Consider the following 20294-nt stretch of genomic DNA (forward strand, 5'->3'; position numbering starts at 1 on the left):
AAGGAGGCTGCAGGGCACAGGCTGACTGCATGTAGATTTTTATGCCTGAGGAGTTCAAACAGGTAATTTTTATTCCTTTTCTAGACAAGATGTGACCTAGAAAGCAGAAAGCTGCATTTAGCTCCTTATTTGCAAAGCGTATGTAAATGAACATGCAAACCTAAAATCTCCCACATGGTCTCTGGATAGTTAGCTAAATATAGATGCAGGCCCCCTCCTCACTGTTTCTTCAAGGGGTTAATGGGGGTGACCCTTCCTCCAGTACAACCCTTTCAGGTGGAGTGCAACAGAAGCACTGCTTTAGTTGGGTTTATTTCTATTGTCTTATCTCTAGGTCTGGAACAGCAATGTCTTCTGTGACCAGTTCCTTGGGCAGGTGGTGCTGGCAGCTTCACCCAGTGACCCCAGAGAACAGCAGACTCTGCAGCTCCGAGGGAGAAGCAGCCAAGAAGCTGCCAAGGTGCCAGGTCACATCACCATCAAGGTTTTTTCCAGTGATGACCTCGTGGAATTATGAATACCAAAGCCCCACAGAGCTGTCAGCTCGCAGCAAGGGGGCTTGTCAGTGCTCTCTGTGTGAAAGACTCGGGAGGCAAAGGTTGCACATAATCATAATGGCTTTAAAAAGAAAAAACCCTCTGCCTCTCTCCACTGTCATGGATAATGGGGAGAGGTGCTTTTGAAAGAGGGGGAAAAAGCACATTTATACATATATATGTCCATGATACAACAAATAGACAAGCTCAGTGATGTCACCATCTGCCCCAGCAGCACCTTTCAGGAGCTCTTGGCATGTATAAAAGCACATGTGACTGTTCTCACACATTCCCAGTGCATTGTCAGCTGTTCTCAGCAGCAGTACTGTGGCTGAAATGAAGGAGGAGGTCGCAAGACTAAGGACTATAAGGCAATGTGAAAGGGAGATAGACTCAGAGAGCCAGGCTCTGCCATCCCTGAGGGAGGGGCAGCAGGTACAGACTGCACAGGAAGCAGGGGATCCCATGTTCTCCTGCCACTCAGAAAAAGGAGACCTAAGAGTTGGGGGGGAATGAAAGCTGGTCCCTCCCTGGGGAGGCAGGCGAGTCCCCTCCCAATCTCCCTCATCTTTCCACTTGCCCATACTCAACAGGTATGGGACTCTAGAAACAGAGGGCTGGGTGAACAAGCATGGAGATGGAAGGCCATCAATGCAGTTGCCCAGAACATATCAGCCAGTCCCACAACTTAGGACTAGTGCTATCAAGAAAGAAAGGTGATACTAGCAGGGGATTCCCTTCTCAAGGGAGACCTTTGCAGAACTAGTTCACACTGATGTGACTTCAGATTTTGGCTCATGGGAGACAAAACACGCTACAGATTAGAAAGATAGTGGAATCTATTTATTTGGCCCTCACCCTGTGAGGACTTTGATCAGAATAAGGAGGTACTCTCTTCACTCTCTTCATGCTGTTTCTGATGCTGGTCCTGATGCTGTTTCTGCTAGAATGAGAGAGTAAACAGTGGGGTCAAGGACTGGTAGGTGGTGGGAAAGTGAAGAAAAATGGGTACAAACATCTCAACAAATAGCTTTCTATTCAGCAGGATGGGGTCATCTGGCCCACCTAGGGCACTGGCCACCTCTCCACAACTGGGCTACCAGCTTGTGTTTCAGCTCACTGTGATCGAGCCCACTATATTGCATGATAGTCACAAACAAAACTGCACCACAGCAAACTCATGACTAAATGTGAGAGGTCAGTGCAGATTTTGCTTGTGTCAGTGGCTTGGCTGAAACACTATTATGTCAGGGTAGGACTCTGGCAACAACTCCAGGTGTTGCCAGATCTGAATTACACCAGCTGTAGCTGGTGTAGCTGACCAAAGCTGGGACTTACTGCTTTTGCATCTTTGGGCCGACTTCCCATAACAGATGGAGGCTGGTTACTATCTCTCATATTATCTTCATCCTCATCCTTGCCCTCCTCCTCCTCTTCCACATCCTCTTCACTTTCTTCATCAGAAACAGAGGAAGATAGTTTGAATTCTGATGCTGTTCCTGATGCTGTTTCCCATGTTGTTCCTGATACTGTTTCTGAAGATGTTTTAAATGCTGTTTCTAATGATGTTTCTGTACTGCTCTGTGGACAGATGGGAGCATGAAAAATGGTCACCACTCTGGCACTTGGGAGGTTGGTAATCAATCTGCTTACACATGAGAAACCAGCCTAGCCGTGCCTGTAGTCCTACAGGCCTCTAAGATACACTTGGCACATACGTCACAGTAGTCTTCATCAAAGTGCTGTCTGACCAGCTACAGTGCTGACCAAACCTGGGACTTACTGCTTTTGCATCTTTGGGCTGCCTTCCCATAACAGATGGAGGCTCATTATTATCTCTCTCATTGTCCTCCTCCTCCTCCTCATCATCATCCTCATCATCATCCTCCTCCTCATCCTCTTCACTTTCTTCATCAGAAACAGAGGAAGATTGTTGGGATTCTGATGTCGTTCCTGATGCTGTTTCTGACATTGTTCCTGATGCTGTTTCTGATGCTGTTTCTGGTGCTGTTTCCCAATATTGTTCCTGGTACTGATTCTGAAGATGTTTTAAATGATGTTTCTGATGATGTTTCTGTACTGCTCTGTGGACAGACAGGCGCATGAAAAATGGTGACCACTCTGGCACTTGGGAGGTTGGTAATCAATCTGCTTAGACATGAGAAACCAGCCTAGCCGTGCCTGTAGCCCTACAGGCCTCTAAGTTACACTTGGCACCTATGTCACAGTAGTCTTCATCCAAGTGCTGTCTGACCAGAGTTACACCAGCTACAGTGCTGACCAAACCTGGCACTTACTGATTGGGTATCTTCAGGCTGTTGCACAGCTGGAATTTTATTGTCCTCTTCCTCATTTTCTTGATCTCCATCTGCTTCTTCAGAAACAGAGGGACCTTGCATGCATTCTGGTGCTGGTTGTGCATTCTGTGGACAGACAGAGGCATGAGTGATGGTCACCATTCTGGCACTTGGGAGTTTTGGTAATTACACACAACTTCAGTCTGCTTAGACATCAGAAACCAGCCTAGATATGCCTGTAGCCCTACAGGCCCCTTTCCTCAGCACAGTGCAACAGAAAGGGAGCTCCGTGTAGTTTGGTTAATTCATCTTGGTGGCTTTCATTTCTGCTCCAAACAGCTAAATCATTCCTATGCTTGGTCAAAGCCTCATTTCACAAAATGCAGTGTTTGAATAGATCACAGGAAGTCACTTCCAGTTGCCTTGTTAAGTTTTTACCAATTGCTTTAAAGCAGGGTCCGAGAAGCCGCTTACAACCCTGAGGCAAATAAAGGCGCTGTTCTACACATTCACATCTCCTTCACTTTATCTTTGAAAGGCATCCATATGGCCCAGCATGAATACCAGTAAGGGACAATGCACAGGAAACAGGAAGACCTCATCTTCACACCTGTGTTTTACTGTGTTGACTGTATCGCTACCCTACCCCACCTGGTTTCTTCATTTCTTCATCCCTCCATCTGCCCTGCAGCACAATAGTTGAAGTTTTTGTCCTCAGGCCTTGCTTGGAGCTGCCACAGACAGAAGCTGGCCGCAAGCACTAGTGCTTGCTCTTCTTACTCAGTTCCTTTTCCTGCGAGGATGAGGGGAGTCAGGCTGGCGAGTGGCTTGGCTAATGTAAAAAACAGATACTGTCAGAGTAAGAAAAAGAAAGGAACCACAGGTAGGACACAGCCCATCATCCCATTAATCTATTTGGCTCAGCTAGATGGGATTTTGGCCCTGCCTGTGCCTCTGGGATTGCTGATTGCTGTCCCAGGGCTTTCCTTGCCCCTTTCAAGAAACTCCTTGGAGAAGGCTCCAAGGAGATCACAGAATCACACAAACATTCACGTTGGAAAAGACCCACAGGATCATCAAGTCCAGCCAACAACCCTGCTCTGCGATGTCCACCCTTAAACCATATCCCCAAGCACCACATCCAAACGACCTTTAAAAACATCCAGGGTTGGTGACTCAACCATCTCCCAGGGCACCACATTCTTCCTTATGGTGGCCTTTCAAGGGAGGGACAGCAGCTATAGTCTGTGGAGGAATTAGGGGATCCTATGTTCTCCTGCCATCCAGAAAAAGAAGGAGACCTAAGAGTTGGCGGGGAATGGAGTATGGTCCCTCCCTGCAGAGGCAGGCAAGTCCCCTCCCTATCCCCCTCATCTTTCCCCTTGCCCATACACAACAGGTATGGGACTCTAGAAACAGAGGGCTGGGTGAACAAGCATGGAGATGGAAGGCCATCCATGCAGTCGCCCAGAATGTATCACGCAGTTGCATTGATTTGGGGTCCATGTGCATCTCGCCACTTCTGGTGCCATCCAGTGAACAGTCCCAACTAGTGATTTCCTCCTACTCTTCTCAGGAGTGATCTGAGCAGAGATGCCAAAATCAGCTGAGAAGAAAAACAAGTATTGTTAGAGTCAGCTAGAAGGATGAAACCAAGCAAAAGCAATGCCCACTACTTACTTGTCCTGAGAACACGTGGTTGAACCTATCCGGAGCAGCAGCCATGAGCTGGTTACTTAGTGCTGTAGCCAGTGAAATACTGAATAGGCCACTTAAAAACAAATCCCTCAAGCTGCATGCAGTGGCTTTCATTCACTTGAAGCTTTGGAATGTCACTCACTCACTCTTGAAGGGACCTACCCAAACCACTCATTACACCTTTCTACATCCTTCTCTGCATGAAGGAGCTACCCTCAGCCTTCACCAGTGGTCAGTGCACAACCACAGGCCTCAGTTTGGGGTATCTGGCAGCCAGTTACCCAAACTGGCAGCCCCACACCACATCCTGGGAATGCTGTTCCTTGCCAAGAACACCTACCCCGTTTGACAGACCCATCCAGTCCAAGGAGGATATTGTCACTTTTGATGTCTCTATGAATGATGTTGTTTGAATGAAGGAAATCCAGAGCTTGCAGGCACTGACAGGTAAAAAAAGAAACATGAGGGTAAGGATTGATGACCTGATTTCATCACACAAGAAAGGAAATGGTTCTAGAAGATTTAATTTCTAGATGAATGTGAGCAGGACCAAAATACTGTGCTGTCAAGAGGCATAGCTTGCTGCTGCTTCTTGCCTGACCAAGGTCTAGCCAATCAGACAACAGATCTTACTTTAAAGCAACAGCAGTCCAAGACTGGGCTAAGGATGAAGAAGGAATTCAGTGAGTATTCCACACTCCACACTCTCCTCAGGCAAATGGGATAGTAGAAAGAACAAATGGCATGTTAAAAAGATTTTTGAAACCACATGAAGCTGGATGGTCAGGATGCTTGCAGGACACAGTCAAGCATGTAAATGACCATTGAGGTATAAATGCATGCCCTTAAGCTTACAGCTTTCTGCCCAAAGCCACCAACTTGGTGGGGAGATGCACGAATGGAAACAGGTCCCTGCTCGGGGCATCGGGCAAATCCTCGCCAGGCCTCCCTCCCCTTCCCAATTGCCCTTACACAACAGATCTGGGGCTCTCAAAACAGGCAAATGAAGATGTAGGTGAAGGGGGGGGTTGCCTAGAGCAAGTTACCAACAGACACTAATTCGGCACAAATTCAATATAGCCTTGAGACAAGGTAAGCCAGGGCAACTTTAAAATACAAAGGCAGATCCTGCAGTGCCTATTAGAACATCACAGCAAATAAGGTCTTTGCCTTCATAAAGGCTCTCATACTGGCTTTTGTCATCTTCTATTTTTCACCTCAAGCTGATAACTCACCAGTTGCTATCTCTCAATGAGAGAAAGGTACCATATGATTCACAGAATCATAGAACCATTTGGGCTGGAAAAGACCTCTAAGATCATTGAGTCCTGCCATTCACAAGTCTGGTGCGAAACCATGGCCCTCAGCACCACATCTCTGCATCTTTTAAGTACTTCTAGGGATGGGGATTCAACTACCTCCCTGGGGAGCCTATTCCTGTGTTTGAGAACCCTTTCAGTGACTAAGTGTCTTCCTCATAACACCTGTTCTCCAGCCACCTCACCAGTCTCATCACCCTTCTTGGGACCCACTCCAGCACCTCTGTATCTTTCTTGTAGTGAGGACCCCACATTGGACTACATTACACAAGGTGGAGGCTGAACCCTGGCAGGAGTCAAGTTTGACTCAAACTTTTGCATTGCTTAATTGCTGACAGAGCTGATGTTTTTCAAGTTTAACGTGGTTATAATGCAGGACAGATATTTCACATTTCCTTCAAGGAAGGATCCTGGTACAAAATATCGTTGAACTTTTCCACAGAGCCTGCCATTAGGGTTTCCTCGCAGCAGACATTTCTGTGAGCCTTGTGTGAGCCTTTGTCAGAGGTGAACTTGATGCTGCTGACAGCCCCATGGGCAGGTGTAGCTGTTCTCTGGAAACACATAGCTCAGAGCTGCTCACTCAGCTATGTTTGTAGATTGCTATTTTTTGACAGAAAGCATAAACTTTGACAGACCAAAGCTCCAGCCAGCCACACTGGCACAGGCAGCCGTGGGGGCTGCTCAGGCCCTGCACTATGACCTGGGAACCTGGCTTTTCCTCACAGTTTATGCCGTGGTAGGTGCTTCTCAGCAGCGCCACCATATGGGTGGAGAGCACCCTGCTGGCTTCCAGAATGCTCACAGCCCTGCACTGCCCTTCCGACAGCAGCAAAGGCATCCAGCGCAGGATCTCGCAGGAGGAACCTTTCCTAAGGCGCCAACAGCGCAGGGAGAGCGGGCGCCAACTGCCAGCCCCAAGAGCGGGAAGCGCGAGCGCTTGAGCACCACCGGCTGCGCCTCAGCGCCGGCCGGGACAAAGCTCTCGTACAAGCGCAGGCAGCACCGCGCGGCTGGAAACCGCCCGAGGCATGGCAGCTGGCCCAGGCAGTTAGGGCAGCTGGCACAGGGCAGTTAGGGCACCTGGCACAGGGCAGTTAGGGAAGCTGGCACAGGCAGTTAGGGCAGCTGGCACAGGGCAGTTAGGGAAGCTGGCACAGGCAGTTAGGGCAGCTGGCACAGGGCAGTTAGGGCACCTGGCACAGGCAGTAAGGGCAGCTGGCACAGGGCAGTTAGGGCACCTGGCACAGGCAGTAAGGGCAGCTGGCACAGGGCAGTTAGGGCAGCTGGCACAGGCAGTAAGGGCAGCTGGCGCAGGGCAGTTAGGGCAGCTGGCACAGGGCAGCTCAACAGGTGCTCCCCGCCCTCCCAGAGGGAAGGGGTGGATTCTACTCCAAAAACTATCTCCAGAAGGGCTGTGAAGACCCAAATGGAGCGTGCATGCAAACCTAAAGCTGTCAGGCTGCAGGGAGTGCCAGAGGGCAGCAGAAACAATACCCGTGTGCAGTGCCCTCATCTGCTGAGCCTGGTGGCAGGGCTGAAAGAGGAGCTGGGAAGGCTAAGGAGTATGGGGGACTGAGAGAGGGAGATAGAGTGAGTGGTAGGGCCACACCCTGAGGTAATGGCAACAGGTGCAAGCTCCACAATAAGCAGAGGACCTGCTACTCTCTTGCCACAGGGCAGAAGTAGGGGGCACGAATGGAAACAGGTCCCTGCTCGGGGCATCGGGCAAATCCTCGCCAGGCCACCCTCCCCTTCCCAATTGCCCTTACACAACAGATCTGGGGCTCTCAAAACAGGCAAATGAAGATGTAGGTGAAGGGGGACGTTGCCTAGAGCAAGTCAGCCACAGACACATGTTTCTATTAAGGAGAAAGAGTAACTGTCATTGGTGAGTCTCTTCTGAGGGCCCAGTGTGCCATCCAGACCCATTCCACAGGGCAGCCAGCTGCAGAGTCTGACAGTTTTGTCTGTCAGAAGGCAGCAGTGGTGTTTGGGTGGAATGCTAGCTATCCTTCCAAGCTGAGGGCTGTGATCAACAAGTCTCTGTGTTTCTTGGCAGTTAGTTTAAAATTCTGCCACCAGCATGTTTGCTTTTCCAGGGAAACAGAGGCAAAGACGAGAAACAGTAAAAGTAAAATAAAAAAGGAGATGGTACAATGAGAGTACATAAGCATGTCACAGCAGAGTTTCACAAGATACTGGCAGACAGTTCGCTGAAGATATCCTTTCCTCTCCATAGTGTAATAGCAACAGAGACACAAAAGCCTCTGCAGATGACGTTGCTCATGTTCCTACCACTTGTTGAGGAGTCCCATCCTGTCCAGGCGATCAGAAACACTCAGAGGATTCCTTACCTCCCTGCAGACAGCTGCTATCTGTCCTTCATCCAGACACATGACACTAATGACATCAGCCAAAGCGCCTCCAGGCATGTATTGTGTCACCAACCAGAGCTGATCACCGACTAGGTAGCTGAAAAGACAATGTCAGAGTAGATAAAGAGGTAATTTTCTGCTAGGGAATCTTTGGCTTGCAGCGTGAACACAGACATGATACTAACATGACTACTTACCTGTCTAAATAGGTCACAATATTGGCATTCTTATTTTCCTTCATGACCAGGATTTCTCCTATTAATTGTTTTATTGGTGTGTCCCTGATTTTCATTTGCTTTATGGCCACCTGAAATGACATTAAAAACCATGCAGAAGCAATCTGTTACACAAGGTCTGAATGAACATGCAGTGAGCATCTGTGGATGTCACAGCCAAGCTCTGCCAAACTGGCTTATTGTTAGGCACAGGAGCTCAGTGCCCTGCATTACAGCAGTGTACTTCTCTGCTGCCTTGGCTGCTAGTTACAGGATACATGGCCACATGGAGATGTGGTCTACGCTATTTAAAGTCTGCCTCTTGTCTCCTCTGTCTAGTCTTGCTCTTGACATGGCACAGAGGAGACAGACCACCCCTTTGCTCTCTCTCGTTTCTACTTTTCTATAGCAAGATTTTGGGGCAGGGTTTGCATACATCCAAAAATTCTATCTTGGAAAAGGAAATGAATGTTAAGATGCAGAGGAGCAGCCTTTGCAGTAAAAGTCTACTGGCAACCTGAAAGCTCCATCCCCAGTTCACACCCATGGGGAATGCTGAAGACCTGCAGAATCTGCTGGACTGTTGACTCTTACCTCTCGCCCTGTGGCATACTCAAGTGCGCGATAAACTCTTCCTGATGCCCTAGAAACAAAGCAGCAGCAATGAGAAGAGGTTTAGTCCCCCTGAGTGAAAGCAAGCCCAGGCTGGAGATAGATGTCTGCTGCCTGTAGTGCTTCTAAACCAGCTTTGTATATCCACTCCCTCAGCCAGCAGTACACAGTGCAGCACCCAACCAGCCCTGCTTTGCAGGGTATTCAAAATCTAATTCCAACATAAAGAAAAAGGGCCAGGGCAGCAGTCCAGTTCCTCCTGATCATCCTCTTTGATTACCTTTGTGATTATTTTTCTGGAGGATCTTTCCCCATTACTCAAAATTGACTTGCAGCATCACAGTTACGAGCTGGTTATGGCAGCTCTTGTGTGCTTCTGTGTAAGCAACTGTGATGGGACTTACCCTTCACCAATTTTGCCAGTAAATGAAATCCATAGAAATCTCATCAAGAAAATGCAAACTGTACTTCAACAGTCACTGCTGCTGCTGTGCCCAAGTGATAGTAAAGCAGCTATTTTTTTGAGGGGGGTTAGCCTGCTTAGAACACTGAGGCCTTATATAGTGGTAGCGTGACTGTTACATCGCAGTAGCAGCAAAGGAATGAGAAGAGGTTTTTGATCATGGGGAGGTTTATATAGCACCAGGCTGGCTGCCAACAGATGGACTCCAGCTATCTGAAAGGGGAAAATAGATTCTCACCCATGAGTTGGCAGGGCTCATCAAGAGGACTTTAAACTAGGTTCAAAGGGGAAAGGATCAGTGGGATGAGGTCAACTGTATGAAGTTGAACAAGGCCAGGTGCCACATTCTGCACTTGGATCAAAAAACCACCATGACCACTACAGGCATAAGCCAGAATAGCTGGAATCTCCCCAGGGCTACCTTGGTTGCATTACCCCATGTCTTTTCATGGGGCTGCTTGGAAAAAGCAAGCCTCCACGTTGTCTGTCGCCAGCCTATAACTGCTTATAGTCACCCTTTAACTACTGAACCACGGTGCTAAGGCCTCCCCTACGCCACCTCTTCTCAATGCTGATCAATACCTGGTCTCCCAGGGTTTCCCCATATGGCAGCTCCTCAGTTCTTGGATCATCACCAGGACTGTGACTGCTGGTTTCTTCATCCCTCCATCTGCCTTGCAGCACAATAGTTGAGGGGTTTTGTCTCAGTCCTGGTCTGAGCTGCCACGGACGAAAGTTGGCCGCAAGCACTACCGCTTGCTCCTCGTATTCAATTCCTTTGCTGCGATGATGAGGGGAGTCAAGCTGGAGAGTGGCTTGGCTAATTGTATAAATGGATGCTGTCAGAGGAAGAAAAAGAAAGGAAGCATTACTTCCCAAACCCAGTTACTTACAAGCTTACGCAGTGTTCCTCTAATTACTAGGACATGCACAAACCGGCCAAGGGGACCGTCTGCACCTGCACGTTCATGTCTGGTACCTTGCTACCACAGGTAGGACACAGCCCATCATCCCAATCCATTTCTCACGGTGGGCTCAGCTAGATGGGATTTTGGCCCTGCCTGTGCTTTCCTTGCTCCTTTCAGGAAACTCAAAACACTTACTTAGGTCCCTGTTTTCTAGAGACATGGGCTATTGTAGGCATCAGAAAAGCTGAGGGGTATCAGCCATTCCTCAGGGAACCCCAATACCTCCAGGAAGTGTTATCCCAGTAGCATCTAGGCCCTTGTGCTGGTCTGAAGACCACTGAGGGACATGTCTCCAGCACCAAGACGGGAGCAGGGAGACAGGTTACAGATATGATGGACTCAGATCTGGGTTGCAATGAAAGTAGCACCTGCCTGGTATTGCACACAAATGATTTTGCCCCCAGGTAAAACTGCCTATACTGCCAACATACAAAAGAGCCACAAAAAAATGAGAGGGCAGGAGCACCTCTTCTGTGAAGGAAGGCTGAGAGCTAGGCTTGTTTAGCTTGGAGAAGGCTCCAAGGAGATCACAGAATCACACAAACATTTGTGTTGGAAAAGACCCTCGGGACCATCAAGTCCAGCCAATAACCCTATTCTGCAAAGTTCACCCTTAAACCATATCCCCAAGCGCCACATCCAAACGACCTTTAAACACATCCAGGGTTGGTGACTCAACCACCTCCCCAGGCAGCACATTCTTCCTTATGGTGGCCTTCTAATACTTAAAAGTGCTGTAAGAATGATGGGGAGGAGCTTTTTAGCAACCTATGTTGAGAGAGAACAAGGGATGATGACTTTAAAATAAAAGAGGGAAAATTTAGACTAAATGAGGGGGAAAATCTTTATGCTGAGGGTGGTGAAATACTGGCACAGGTTGCCCAAGGAAGTGGTAAATGCCCCATCTCTGGACACAGTCCAGGTCAGGTTGGAAAGGGCTCTCAGCCACCGGTTGTACTTGAAGGTGTGCCTGCTTTCTGCAAGGGAGAGTGGACTAGATGACCTTTAAAGGTCTCTTCCAACCCAAACCGGTCTGTGATTCTACTTTTCATTTGAAAAGCACCATGACTAGAGAGCACTAAGTGGGGGAGGGGGGTGTGTGTGTGTCTGTAGATGCCTTCAAGTTTAGCTGATGAGAAAGCCATCCATAGTGTAGCTGTTTCACTTGCAGCTGCTTTGCACTTTACCTGCAGAAGCTCGTTGGCAGACCATCTCCTGTTCTCATCCACCTCCAGGCAGCAGTTCAGAAAGTCACACAACAGTGGGGACTGCTTCCTGGGCTTCTGCAGCTTTGGTACTCTGTTTTGGGCTATCCATTTTAATACCTATAGAGAGAGGAAACATGAGACTCCACCTGTTTCTTTCATTTCCACAAGTGCTCATAATAGACCTCTCTGATTTTTATGGTCCAGTCTCCAGTAGCCATTTCTTCCCTGGCAGAGAGTTAGAGATGATGTTTCTCTACCAACAAATAACCCTTCTAATGAAGCTGCAGCTATTCCAACATCAAAATGACATTGCCATGACAGGTGATTGCATTGGATCGCTTAGTTATGAACTATACCAGCAAAAGCACATTTTATGTTCATAAGAGTAGTCCATTTTTTTTCTCTGTTCTGCATAACAATGGTAACCAACCTCATAAACTAATCTGATTATCTTATTCCTTGGACAAAGAAATAGAACCACTTGGAACCTCATTTTTAACACAGACATGTAAGCTTCACACACAAATATATTACTGAGAAAAGGCATAACTGGGCAGACAGCAGCCACCTGCAACTGTGCCTTTCAGCAGTCTCCAAATTCCAGGTCACCTTCACTTATGTGGTGAAAGAAAAAATTGCAGTGGTCCAATCAGAACAATGAGTAACTAATTCCATCCCTGGGGAATGGAAGTAGCAAGCAAGCAATTGCCTGTAGAGATCTTGCCGAGGTTGCAACCTGGCCAAAGGCTGCTGTTAGGAAAACTGTGGGCACCAAGACACAGCAGACATGAAAACATGTAAGCAGACCAGGGCTCTGGCTGCAGAGAGTGCCAGAAGTGGGCACTTGCAGTGGAGGGTGGAGGAGAGAACACCTGTGTTAGATGTGAACACTCGGATGATCTGCTCAGCATGGTGGCTGAACAGAAGGAGGAGGTGGTAAGACTAAGGACTATGAGGCAATGTGAAAGGGAGATAGACTCAGAGAGCCAGGCTCTGCCATCCCTGAGGGAGGGGCAGCAGGTACAGACTGCACAGGAAGCAGGGGATCCCATGTTCTCCTGCCACCCAGAAAAAGGAGACCTAAGAGAAGGGGGAGAATGGAGGCTGGTCCCTCCCTGGGGAGGCAGGCGAGTCCCCTCCCAATCTCCCTCATCTTTCCACTTGCCCATACTCAACAGGTATGGGACTCTAGAAACAGAGGGCTGGGTGAACAAGCATGGAGATGGAAGGCCATCCATGCAGTTACACAGAACATATCAGCCAGTCCCACAACTTAGGACTAGTGCTATCAAGAAAGAAAGGTGATACGAGCAGGGGAATCCCTTTTCAGGGGAGACCTTTGGAGAACTAGTTCACACTGATGTGACTTCAGATTTTGGCTCATGGGAGACAAAACACGCTACAGATTAGAAAGAGAGTGGTATCTATCTACTTGCCACTTACCCTGTGAGGACTTTCATCAACGTAAGGAGGTTCTCCTTCCACCATTTCGATTACTGTGATGCCAAGTGACCAGATGTCCACCTTAGGACCATAGACTTGTCGTCTCGCCACTTCTGGTGCCATCCAGTGAACAGTCCCAACTAGTGATTTCCTCCTACTCTTCTCAGGAGTGATCTGAGCAGAGATGCCAAAATCAGCTGAGAAGAAAAACAAGTATTGTTAGAGTCAGCTAGAAGGATGAAACCAAGCAAAAGCAATGCCCACTACTTACTTGTCTTGAGAACACGTGGTTGAACCTATCCGGAGCAGCAGCCATGAGCTGGTTACTTAGTGCTGTAGCCAGTGAAATACTGAATAGGCCACTTAAAAACAAATCCCTCAAGCTGCATGCAGTGGCTTTCATTCACTTGAAGCTTTAGAATGTCACTCACTCACTCTTGAAGGGACCTACCCAAACCACTCATTACACCTTTCTACATCCTTCTCTGCATGAAGGAGCTACCCTCAGCCTTCACCAGTGGTCAGTGCACAACCACAGGCCTCAGTTTGGGGTACCTGGCAGCCAGTTACCCAAACTGGCAGCCCCACACCACATCCTGGGAATGCTGTTCCTTGCCAAGAACACCTACCCAGTTTGACAGACCCATCCAGTCCAAGGAGGATATTGTCACTTTTGATGTCTCTATGAATGATGTTGTTTGAATGAAGGAAATCCAGAGCTTGCAGGCACTGACAGGTAAAAAAAGAAACATGAGGGTAAGGACTGATGACCTGATTTCATCACACAAGAAAGGAAATGGTTCTAGAAGATTTGATTTCTAGATGAATGTGAGCAGGACCAAAATACTGTGCTGTCAAGAGGCATAGCTTGCTGCTGCTTCTTGCCTGACCAAGGTCTAGCCAATCAGACAACAGATCTTACTTTAAAGCAACAGCAGTCCAAGACTGGGCTAAGGATGAAGAAGGAATTCAGTGAGTATTCCACACTCCACACTATCCTGAGGCAAATGGGATAGTAGAAAGAACAAATAGCATGTTAAAAAGATTTTTGAAACCACATGAAGCTGGATGGTCAGGATGCTTGCAGGACACAGTCAAGCATGTAAATGACCATTGAGGTATAAATGCATGCCCTTAAGCTTACAGCTTTCTGCCCAAAGCCACCAACTTGGTGGGGAGGGGCACGAATGGAAACAGGTCCCTGCTCGGGGCATCGGGCAAATCCTCGCCAGGCCTCCCTCCCCTTCCCAATTGCCCTTACACAACAGATCTGGGGCTCTCAAAACAGGCAAATGAAGATGTAGGTGAAGGGGGGGGTTGCCTAGAGCAAGTCAGCCACAGACACATGTTTCTATTAAGGAGAAAGAGTAACTGTCATTGGTGAGTCTCTTCTGAGGGCCCAGTGTGCCAACCAGACCCATTCCACAGGGCAGTCAGCTGCAGAGTCTGACAGTTTTGTCTGTCAGAAGGCAGCAGTGGTGTTTGGGTGGAATGCTAGCTATCCTTCCAAGCTGAGGGCTGTGATCAACAAGTCTCTGTGTTTCTTGGCAGTTAGTTTAAAATTCTGCCACCAGCATGTTTGCTTTTCCAGGGAAACAGAGGCAAAGACGAGAAACAGTAAAAGTAAAATAAAAAAGGAGAGGGTACAATGAGAGTACATAAGCATGTCACAGCAGAGTTTCACAAGATACTGGCAGACAGTTCGCTGAAGATATCCTTTCCTCTCCATAGCGTAATAGCAACAGAGACACAAAAGCCTCTGCAGATGACGTTGCTCATGTTCCTACCACTTGTTGAGGAGTCCCATCCTGTCCAGGCGATCAGAAACACTCAGAGGATTCCTTACCTCCCTGCAGACAGCTGCTATCTGTCCTTCATCCAGACACATGACACTAATGACATCAGCCAAAGCGCCTCCAGGCATGTATTGTGTCACCAACCAGAGCTGATCACCGACTAGGTAGCTGAAAAGACAACAGTGTCAGAGTAGATAAAGAGGTAATTTTCTGCTAGGGAATCTTTGGCTTGCAGCGTGAACACAGACATGATACTAACATGACTACTTACCTGTCTAAATAGGTCACAATATTGGCATTCTTATTTTCCTTCATGACCAGGATTTCTCCTATTAATTGTTTTATTGGTGTGTCCCTGATTTTCATTTGCTTTATGGCCACCTGAAATGACATTAAAAACCATGCAGAAGCAATCTGTTACACAAGGTCTGAATGAACATGCAGTGAGCATCTGTGGATGTCACAGCCAAGCTCTGCCAAACTGGCTTATTGTTGGGCACAGGAGCTCAGTGCCCTGCATTACAGCAGTGTACTTCTCTGCTGCCTTGGCTGCTAGTTACAGGATACATGGCCACATGGAGATGTGGTCTACGCTATTTAAAGTCTGCCTCTTGTCTCCTCTGTCTAGTCTTGCTCTTGACATGGCACAGAGGAGACAGACCACCCCTTTGCTCTCTCTCGTTTCTACTTTTCTATAGCAAGATTTTGGGGCAGGGTTTGCATACATCCAAAAATTCTATCTTGGGAAAGGAAATGAATGTTAAGATGCAGAGGAGCAGCCTTTGCAGTAAAGGTCTACTGGCAACCTGAAAGCTCCATCCCCAGTTCACACCCATGGGGAATGCTGAAGACCTGCAGAATCTGCTGGACTGTTGACTCTTACCTCTCGCCCTGTGGCATACTCAAGTGCGCGATAAACTCTTCCTGATGCCCTAGAAACAAAGCAGCAGCAATGAGAAGAGGTTTAGTCCCCCTGAGTGAAAGCAAGCCCAGGCTGGAGATAGATGTCTGCTGCCTGTAGTGCTTCTAAACCAGCTTTGTATATCCACTCCCTCAGCCAGCAGTACACAGTGCAGCACCCAACCAGCCCTGCTTTGCAGGGTATTCAAAATCTAATTCCAACATAAAGAAAAAGGGCCAGGGCAGCAGTCCAGTTCCTCCTGATCATCCTCTTTGATTACCTTTGTGATTATTTTTCTGGAGGATCTTTCCCCATTACTCAAAATTGACTTGCAGCATCACAGTTACGAGCTGGTTATGGCAGCTCTTGTGTGCTTCTATGTAAGCAACTGTGATGGGACTTACCCTTCACCAATTTCTTGCAGTTGCCTGTATTTCCTGGTAGGATCTCCCTTGCTCACAAGACTCCCTGAAAGAAACCAAAGTAAAGATGCTTCACTTCAAAACGGAGAAGATCACATCACAGTCTTCTGTTCAACCAGAATCAATCACTGGTTTTGCCTTTGGCATATGTAGAGGGAAGCTCAGGGAAATCCAGCCCAGTCACAGCTGCCCTCAGAGGCAGAAGGGATACCCAGAGTGTTCCTTACTGTCTCCAAGTACAATGTCAGTTTCTCCAGAGAGGATGAACGTTTGATACACGTAGTCTTGAGACATGCAGACCATGCACTGCTTGGTCAGACACCACACACAGAATACGTACTCAGTTGCTCTAGGAGGAGGCGTGCCTTTCGTCTCAGCATGGATTTCTTCTGCCTGTCTGACTTGCTGCATGAAGTCTTTCTTGCTGAGTCTTGAGGCTGAGGAGTGATGGCTTTAGCTGCTGCTCCTGCTGCTGCAGCAGCAAGTTTGATTGATGTCTGTGACAAGAAATTGATCTGGGTCAGAAAGTTGGTTTGTAGAGATGCCCCAGAAGTGACATTTCAAATGCAAACCCTTAGGAAGGTGCTGTTTGTCATATCCAGAGCTCTTAAAATGTTTAGGTTTGGTGTTCACTTCTCAAACTGAACAGGTGAAAATTAAAGGCTAGTTTTACACACATCCATGGCTGGTTTCACGCTCAGTTTTCACTGATTTTCTGAAGGATAACGGAAACCATGAATGTACCTAGTAGCAAGGACACCGAAATAGATCTGTCCTGGAATCCACAGCCTTGTTGCTACATAAAGTGTCTGAACAGAAGTAGGGAGCATCTCTCCTTTCTGATCAGACTGTTGAACTGACTTTCTCATCAGTATTGCCGGCTTGAGGAACTGCATTCCAGTCCTTCAGAGACCTTCCTTTGCTCTACAATGCAGAGCTGCGTAGGATTCTTCACACCAGTCTTCAGCCATCTAAAAGTTATGGGTGTGATCTCAGCTGTCCATTTAGCTACTTAGAGAGGCAGTGGAGAGGGACAGGTTGGGACAGGTACCTCCAGGGGACACATACTTCCATGGATCCTGCAAGGTTGTGGTCTGCTACCGACAACCGCTCTCTCCCTGATGGCAAAGAGCCTACACAGAAACTTTGGACACCAGCAACATTCAAAGACACCACCACCACAGCTGATACTGTGCTTAATTCACAGTCCCTGTCACAACCACAGGGTGGGAACCCAAGGGAAGCAGTTAATGGGCTGTTTAGCTGGCCTTCACATCTGTGCAGGAACACAAGGGGTGATAAGTGATAGGACCTGTTGTGCCTCAGAACTGTGGGAGAAAGGATGGGAGCGTGGGGATAAGGAAATGCTATATCGCTGAAACCAATGGGAGAGCAGTTGGGGGGAAACCGCTAGAATGAGAGTGTAAACAGTGGGGTCAAGGACTGGTAGGTGGTGGGAAAGTGAAGAAAAATGGGTATAAACATCTCAATAAATAGCTTTCTATTCAGCAGGTTGGGGTCATCTGGCCCACCTAGGGCACTGGCCACCTCTCCACAACTGGGCTACCAGCTTGTGTTTCAGCTCACTGTGATCGAGCCCACTGTATTGCATGATAGTCACAAACAAAACTGCACCACAGCAAACTCATGACTAAGTGTGAGAGGTCAGTGCAGATTTTGCTTGTGTCAGTGGCTTGGCTGAAGCACTATTATGTCAGGGTAGGACTCTGGCAACAACTCCAGGTGTTGCCAGATCTGAATTACACCAGCTGTAGCTGGTGTAGCTGACCAAAGCTGGGACTTACTGCTTTTGCATCTTTGGGCCGACTTCCCATAACAGATGAAGGGTCATTATTCTCTCTCTCATTATCCTCTTCCTCATCATCCTCTTCCTCATCATCATCCTCTTCATCATCATCATCCTCTTCATCATCATCATCATCATCCCCCTCCTCATCCTCTCCACTTTCTTCATCAGAAACAGAGGAAGATCGTTGGGATTCTGATGTCGTTCCTGATGCTGTTTCTGACGTTGTTCCTGATGATGTTCCTGCTGCTGTTTCCGGTGCTGTTTCCCATGTTGTTCCTGGTACTGATTCTGTAGCCGTTTTAAATGATGTGTCTGATGATGTTTCGGATGATGCTTCAGATGATGTTTTGGATGATGTTTCGGATGATGTCTCAGATGATGCTTCAGATGATGTTTCGGATGATGTTTTGGATGATGTTTCTGATGATGTTTCTGTAGGGCTCTGTGGACAGACAGGAGCATGAAAAATGGTCACCACTCTGGCACTTGGGAGGTTGGTAATCAATCTGCTTAGACATGAGAAACCAGCCTAGCCATGCCTGTAGCCCTACAGGCCTCTGAGTTACACTTGGCACCTATGTCACAGTAGTCTTCATCCAAGTACTGTCTGACCAGAGTTACACCAGCTACAGTGCTGACCAAACCTGGGACTTACTGATTGGGTATCTTCAGGCTGTTGCACAGCTGGAATTTCATTGTCCTCTTCCTCATTTTCGTGATCTCCATCTGCTTCTTCAGAAACAGAGGGACCTTGCATGCATTCTGGTGCTGGTTGTGCAATCTGTGGACAGACAGGCACATGAAAAATGGTCACCACTCTGGCACTTGGGAGGTTGGTAATCAATCTGCTTAGACATGAGAAATCAGCCTAGCCGTGCCTGTAGTCCTACAGGTCTCTAGGTTACACTTGGCACATATGTCATAGTAGTCTTCATCCAAGTGCTGTCTGACCAGAGTTACACCAGCTACAGTGCTGACCAAACCTGGGACTTACTGATTGGGTATCTTCAGGCTGTTGCACAGCTGGAATTTCATTGGCCTCTTCCTTATTTTCTTGATCTCCATCTGCTTCTTCAGAAACAGAGGGACCTTGCATGCATTCTGGTGCTGGTTGTGCATTCTGTGGACAGACAGGAGCATGAGTGATGGTCACCATTCTGGCACTTGGGAGTTTCGGTAATTACACACAACTTCAGTCTGCTTAGACATCAGAAACCAGCCTAGATATGCCTGTAGCCCTACAGGCCCCTTTCCTCAGCACAGTGCAACAGAAAGGGAGCTCCGTGTAGTGTGGTTAATTCACCTTGGTGGCTTTCATTTCTGCTCCAAACAGCTAAATCATTCCTATGCTTGGTCAAAGCCTCATTTCACAAAATGCAGTGTTTGAATAGATCACAGGAAGTCCTTGTGAACCCCAGGGAAATCCAGAGCACCACCAGTGCCTGTGCTCCAGGCAGTGGTCTGTGCTCCAGACCAATGGTCTCCAGGACCACTCCGAGGAGGGTCCCACCTGCTCCTTCCAGCCAAGCCGGCCTCGAAGCCGGTTGCTGCAGGGCCGACCCCGTCCAGGCATCAGCCCTAGCGGCCCTGCCAGGCCGGCCCCGCAGGACTGCTCCCTGCCCTCTGGAGGGAGCCTACGTTCTGCCCCCTCTGCGCCGCCACTGGAAGGACAAGGTTGCTCGCCAGCCGCTCTGCCGCAGCCTAGCGACTGACCTTGCTACAGACAAAGGACGCCGCGTACCTTCCATGTGCTTTCCACTCACTAACAATCAGTTGAAAGCACCCGCGCGTAGCAGCGTAGCATTTCCAGGTCAAGCCTCTGACACATTGTGCTACCCTCTGTATATAGTTAAGCAGCCGCCAGAGTCCAGTGGAGTTGCCGCCTGGTGGACAAGCGGCAGAATTGCACCCTTCGTTCCATTAATAGAAATTAGTTCTGGAAATATTCTAGTTGGGTCCAAACTGTAAATACTAAACTACTTATGGGATGTATTTCACAATCGTGCACTAGCTTCTCTATATGAAATAATGATTATTTGGTTATTGATAATTTTAATTATAATATATTTATATCATTCATATTTCATGTTCCTAAATTAATAACCTCCTCCTCACACATCCATATGGTCCAGCATGAATATGAGTGAGGGACAATCCACAGGAAACAGGAAGATCTCATCTTCATGCCTGTGTTTTACTGTGTTGACTGTATCACTGCCCTACTCCAC

The 20294-nt window shown here is 47.9% G+C and overlaps 4 protein-coding genes across 7 annotated transcripts in view; 1 reads left to right on the forward strand and 3 right to left on the reverse strand.

Annotated features, from left to right (window-relative positions):
• CAPN6 (calpain 6) overlaps positions 1–4703 on the forward strand; it is a 59108-nt gene extending 54405 nt beyond the window's left edge. For all 3 annotated transcript variants that reach the window (XM_068152007.1, XM_068152008.1, XM_068152009.1), the window contains exon 13: positions 335–4703. In XM_068152007.1, the coding sequence (XP_068008108.1) occupies positions 335–517 (183 nt within the window). In that variant the 3' untranslated portion in view covers positions 518–4703. The remainder of the gene's footprint in view (positions 1–334) is intronic.
• On the reverse strand, positions 1375–3592 carry LOC137447976 (nucleolin-like). 2 transcript variants are annotated; one of them, XM_068152015.1, is made up of 5 exons: positions 3485–3592; positions 2834–2959; positions 2320–2620; positions 1875–2117; positions 1375–1479 (listed from the first exon to the last, which is right to left on the reverse strand). In XM_068152015.1, the coding sequence occupies exons 2-5, from the start codon at positions 2956–2958 to the stop codon at positions 1411–1413; spliced, it is 738 nt and encodes a 245-aa protein (XP_068008116.1). In that variant the 5' UTR covers position 2959; positions 3485–3592; the 3' UTR covers positions 1375–1410. The 2 variants fall into 2 exon arrangements, with proteins under 2 accessions (XP_068008116.1, XP_068008115.1); XM_068152014.1 differs by lacking the exon at positions 3485–3592 and having other exon boundaries at positions 2834–2979.
• Positions 4243–10263, reverse strand: LOC137447977 (serine/threonine-protein kinase PAK 3-like). Its single transcript, XM_068152016.1, has 6 exons — positions 10101–10263; positions 9038–9086; positions 8426–8535; positions 8208–8325; positions 4872–4971; positions 4243–4439 (listed from the first exon to the last, which is right to left on the reverse strand). Exons 1-6 carry the CDS (start codon positions 10178–10180, stop codon positions 4243–4245), a joined length of 654 nt encoding a protein of 217 aa, XP_068008117.1. The 5' UTR covers positions 10181–10263.
• Positions 10179–19978, reverse strand: LOC137447973 (serine/threonine-protein kinase PAK 3-like). The gene is made up of 13 exons (XM_068152010.1): positions 19780–19978; positions 19061–19186; positions 18722–18847; positions 18062–18508; positions 16597–16753; positions 16239–16302; positions 15817–15865; positions 15205–15314; positions 14984–15101; positions 13767–13866; positions 13138–13334; positions 11674–11811; positions 10179–10357 (listed from the first exon to the last, which is right to left on the reverse strand). The coding sequence occupies exons 2-13, from the start codon at positions 19160–19162 to the stop codon at positions 10268–10270; spliced, it is 1698 nt and encodes a 565-aa protein (XP_068008111.1). The 5' UTR covers positions 19163–19186; positions 19780–19978; the 3' UTR covers positions 10179–10267.
• Between the last annotated feature and the right edge of the window lie 316 nt (positions 19979–20294).

Source organism: Melanerpes formicivorus, unplaced genomic scaffold (assembly GCF_026170545.1).
Source record: "Melanerpes formicivorus ecotype bairdi unplaced genomic scaffold, bMelFor1.0.p_v2 SCAF_22, whole genome shotgun sequence".
Classification (NCBI taxonomy): domain Eukaryota; kingdom Metazoa; phylum Chordata; class Aves; order Piciformes; family Picidae; genus Melanerpes; species Melanerpes formicivorus.

Coding starts and splice junctions, on each gene's coding strand:
- LOC137447976 (XM_068152014.1), bottom strand. CDS start 2,979: ATGCCTCTGTCTGTCCACAGAATGCACAACCAGCACCAGAATGCATGC. Junction 2,118..2,319: donor AGCCCAAAGATGCAAAAGCA/GTAAGTCCCAGG, acceptor ATCTGTCCACAG/AGCAGTACAGAAACATCATT. Junction 1,480..1,874: donor GGCCCAAAGATGCAAAAGCA/GTAAGTCCCAGC, acceptor CTCTCATTCTAG/CAGAAACAGCATCAGGACCA.
- LOC137447977 (XM_068152016.1), bottom strand. CDS start 10,180: ATGAAGAAACCAGCAGTCACAGTCCTGGTGATGATCCAAGAACTGAGG. Junction 8,536..9,037: donor AGTATGCCACAGGGCGAGAG/GTAAGAGTCAAC, acceptor ATGTCATTTCAG/GTGGCCATAAAGCAAATGAA. Junction 4,440..4,871: donor GGATGGGTCTGTCAAACGGG/GTAGGTGTTCTT, acceptor TTTTCTTCTCAG/CTGATTTTGGCATCTCTGCT.
- LOC137447973 (XM_068152010.1), bottom strand. CDS start 19,162: ATGCAAGGTCCCTCTGTTTCTGAAGAAGCAGATGGAGATCAAGAAAAT. Junction 18,848..19,060: donor AGCCTGAAGATACCCAATCA/GTAAGTCCCAGG, acceptor GTCTGTCCACAG/ATTGCACAACCAGCACCAGA. Junction 16,754..18,061: donor GGCCCAAAGATGCAAAAGCA/GTAAGTCCCAGC, acceptor TTCTTGTCACAG/ACATCAATCAAACTTGCTGC.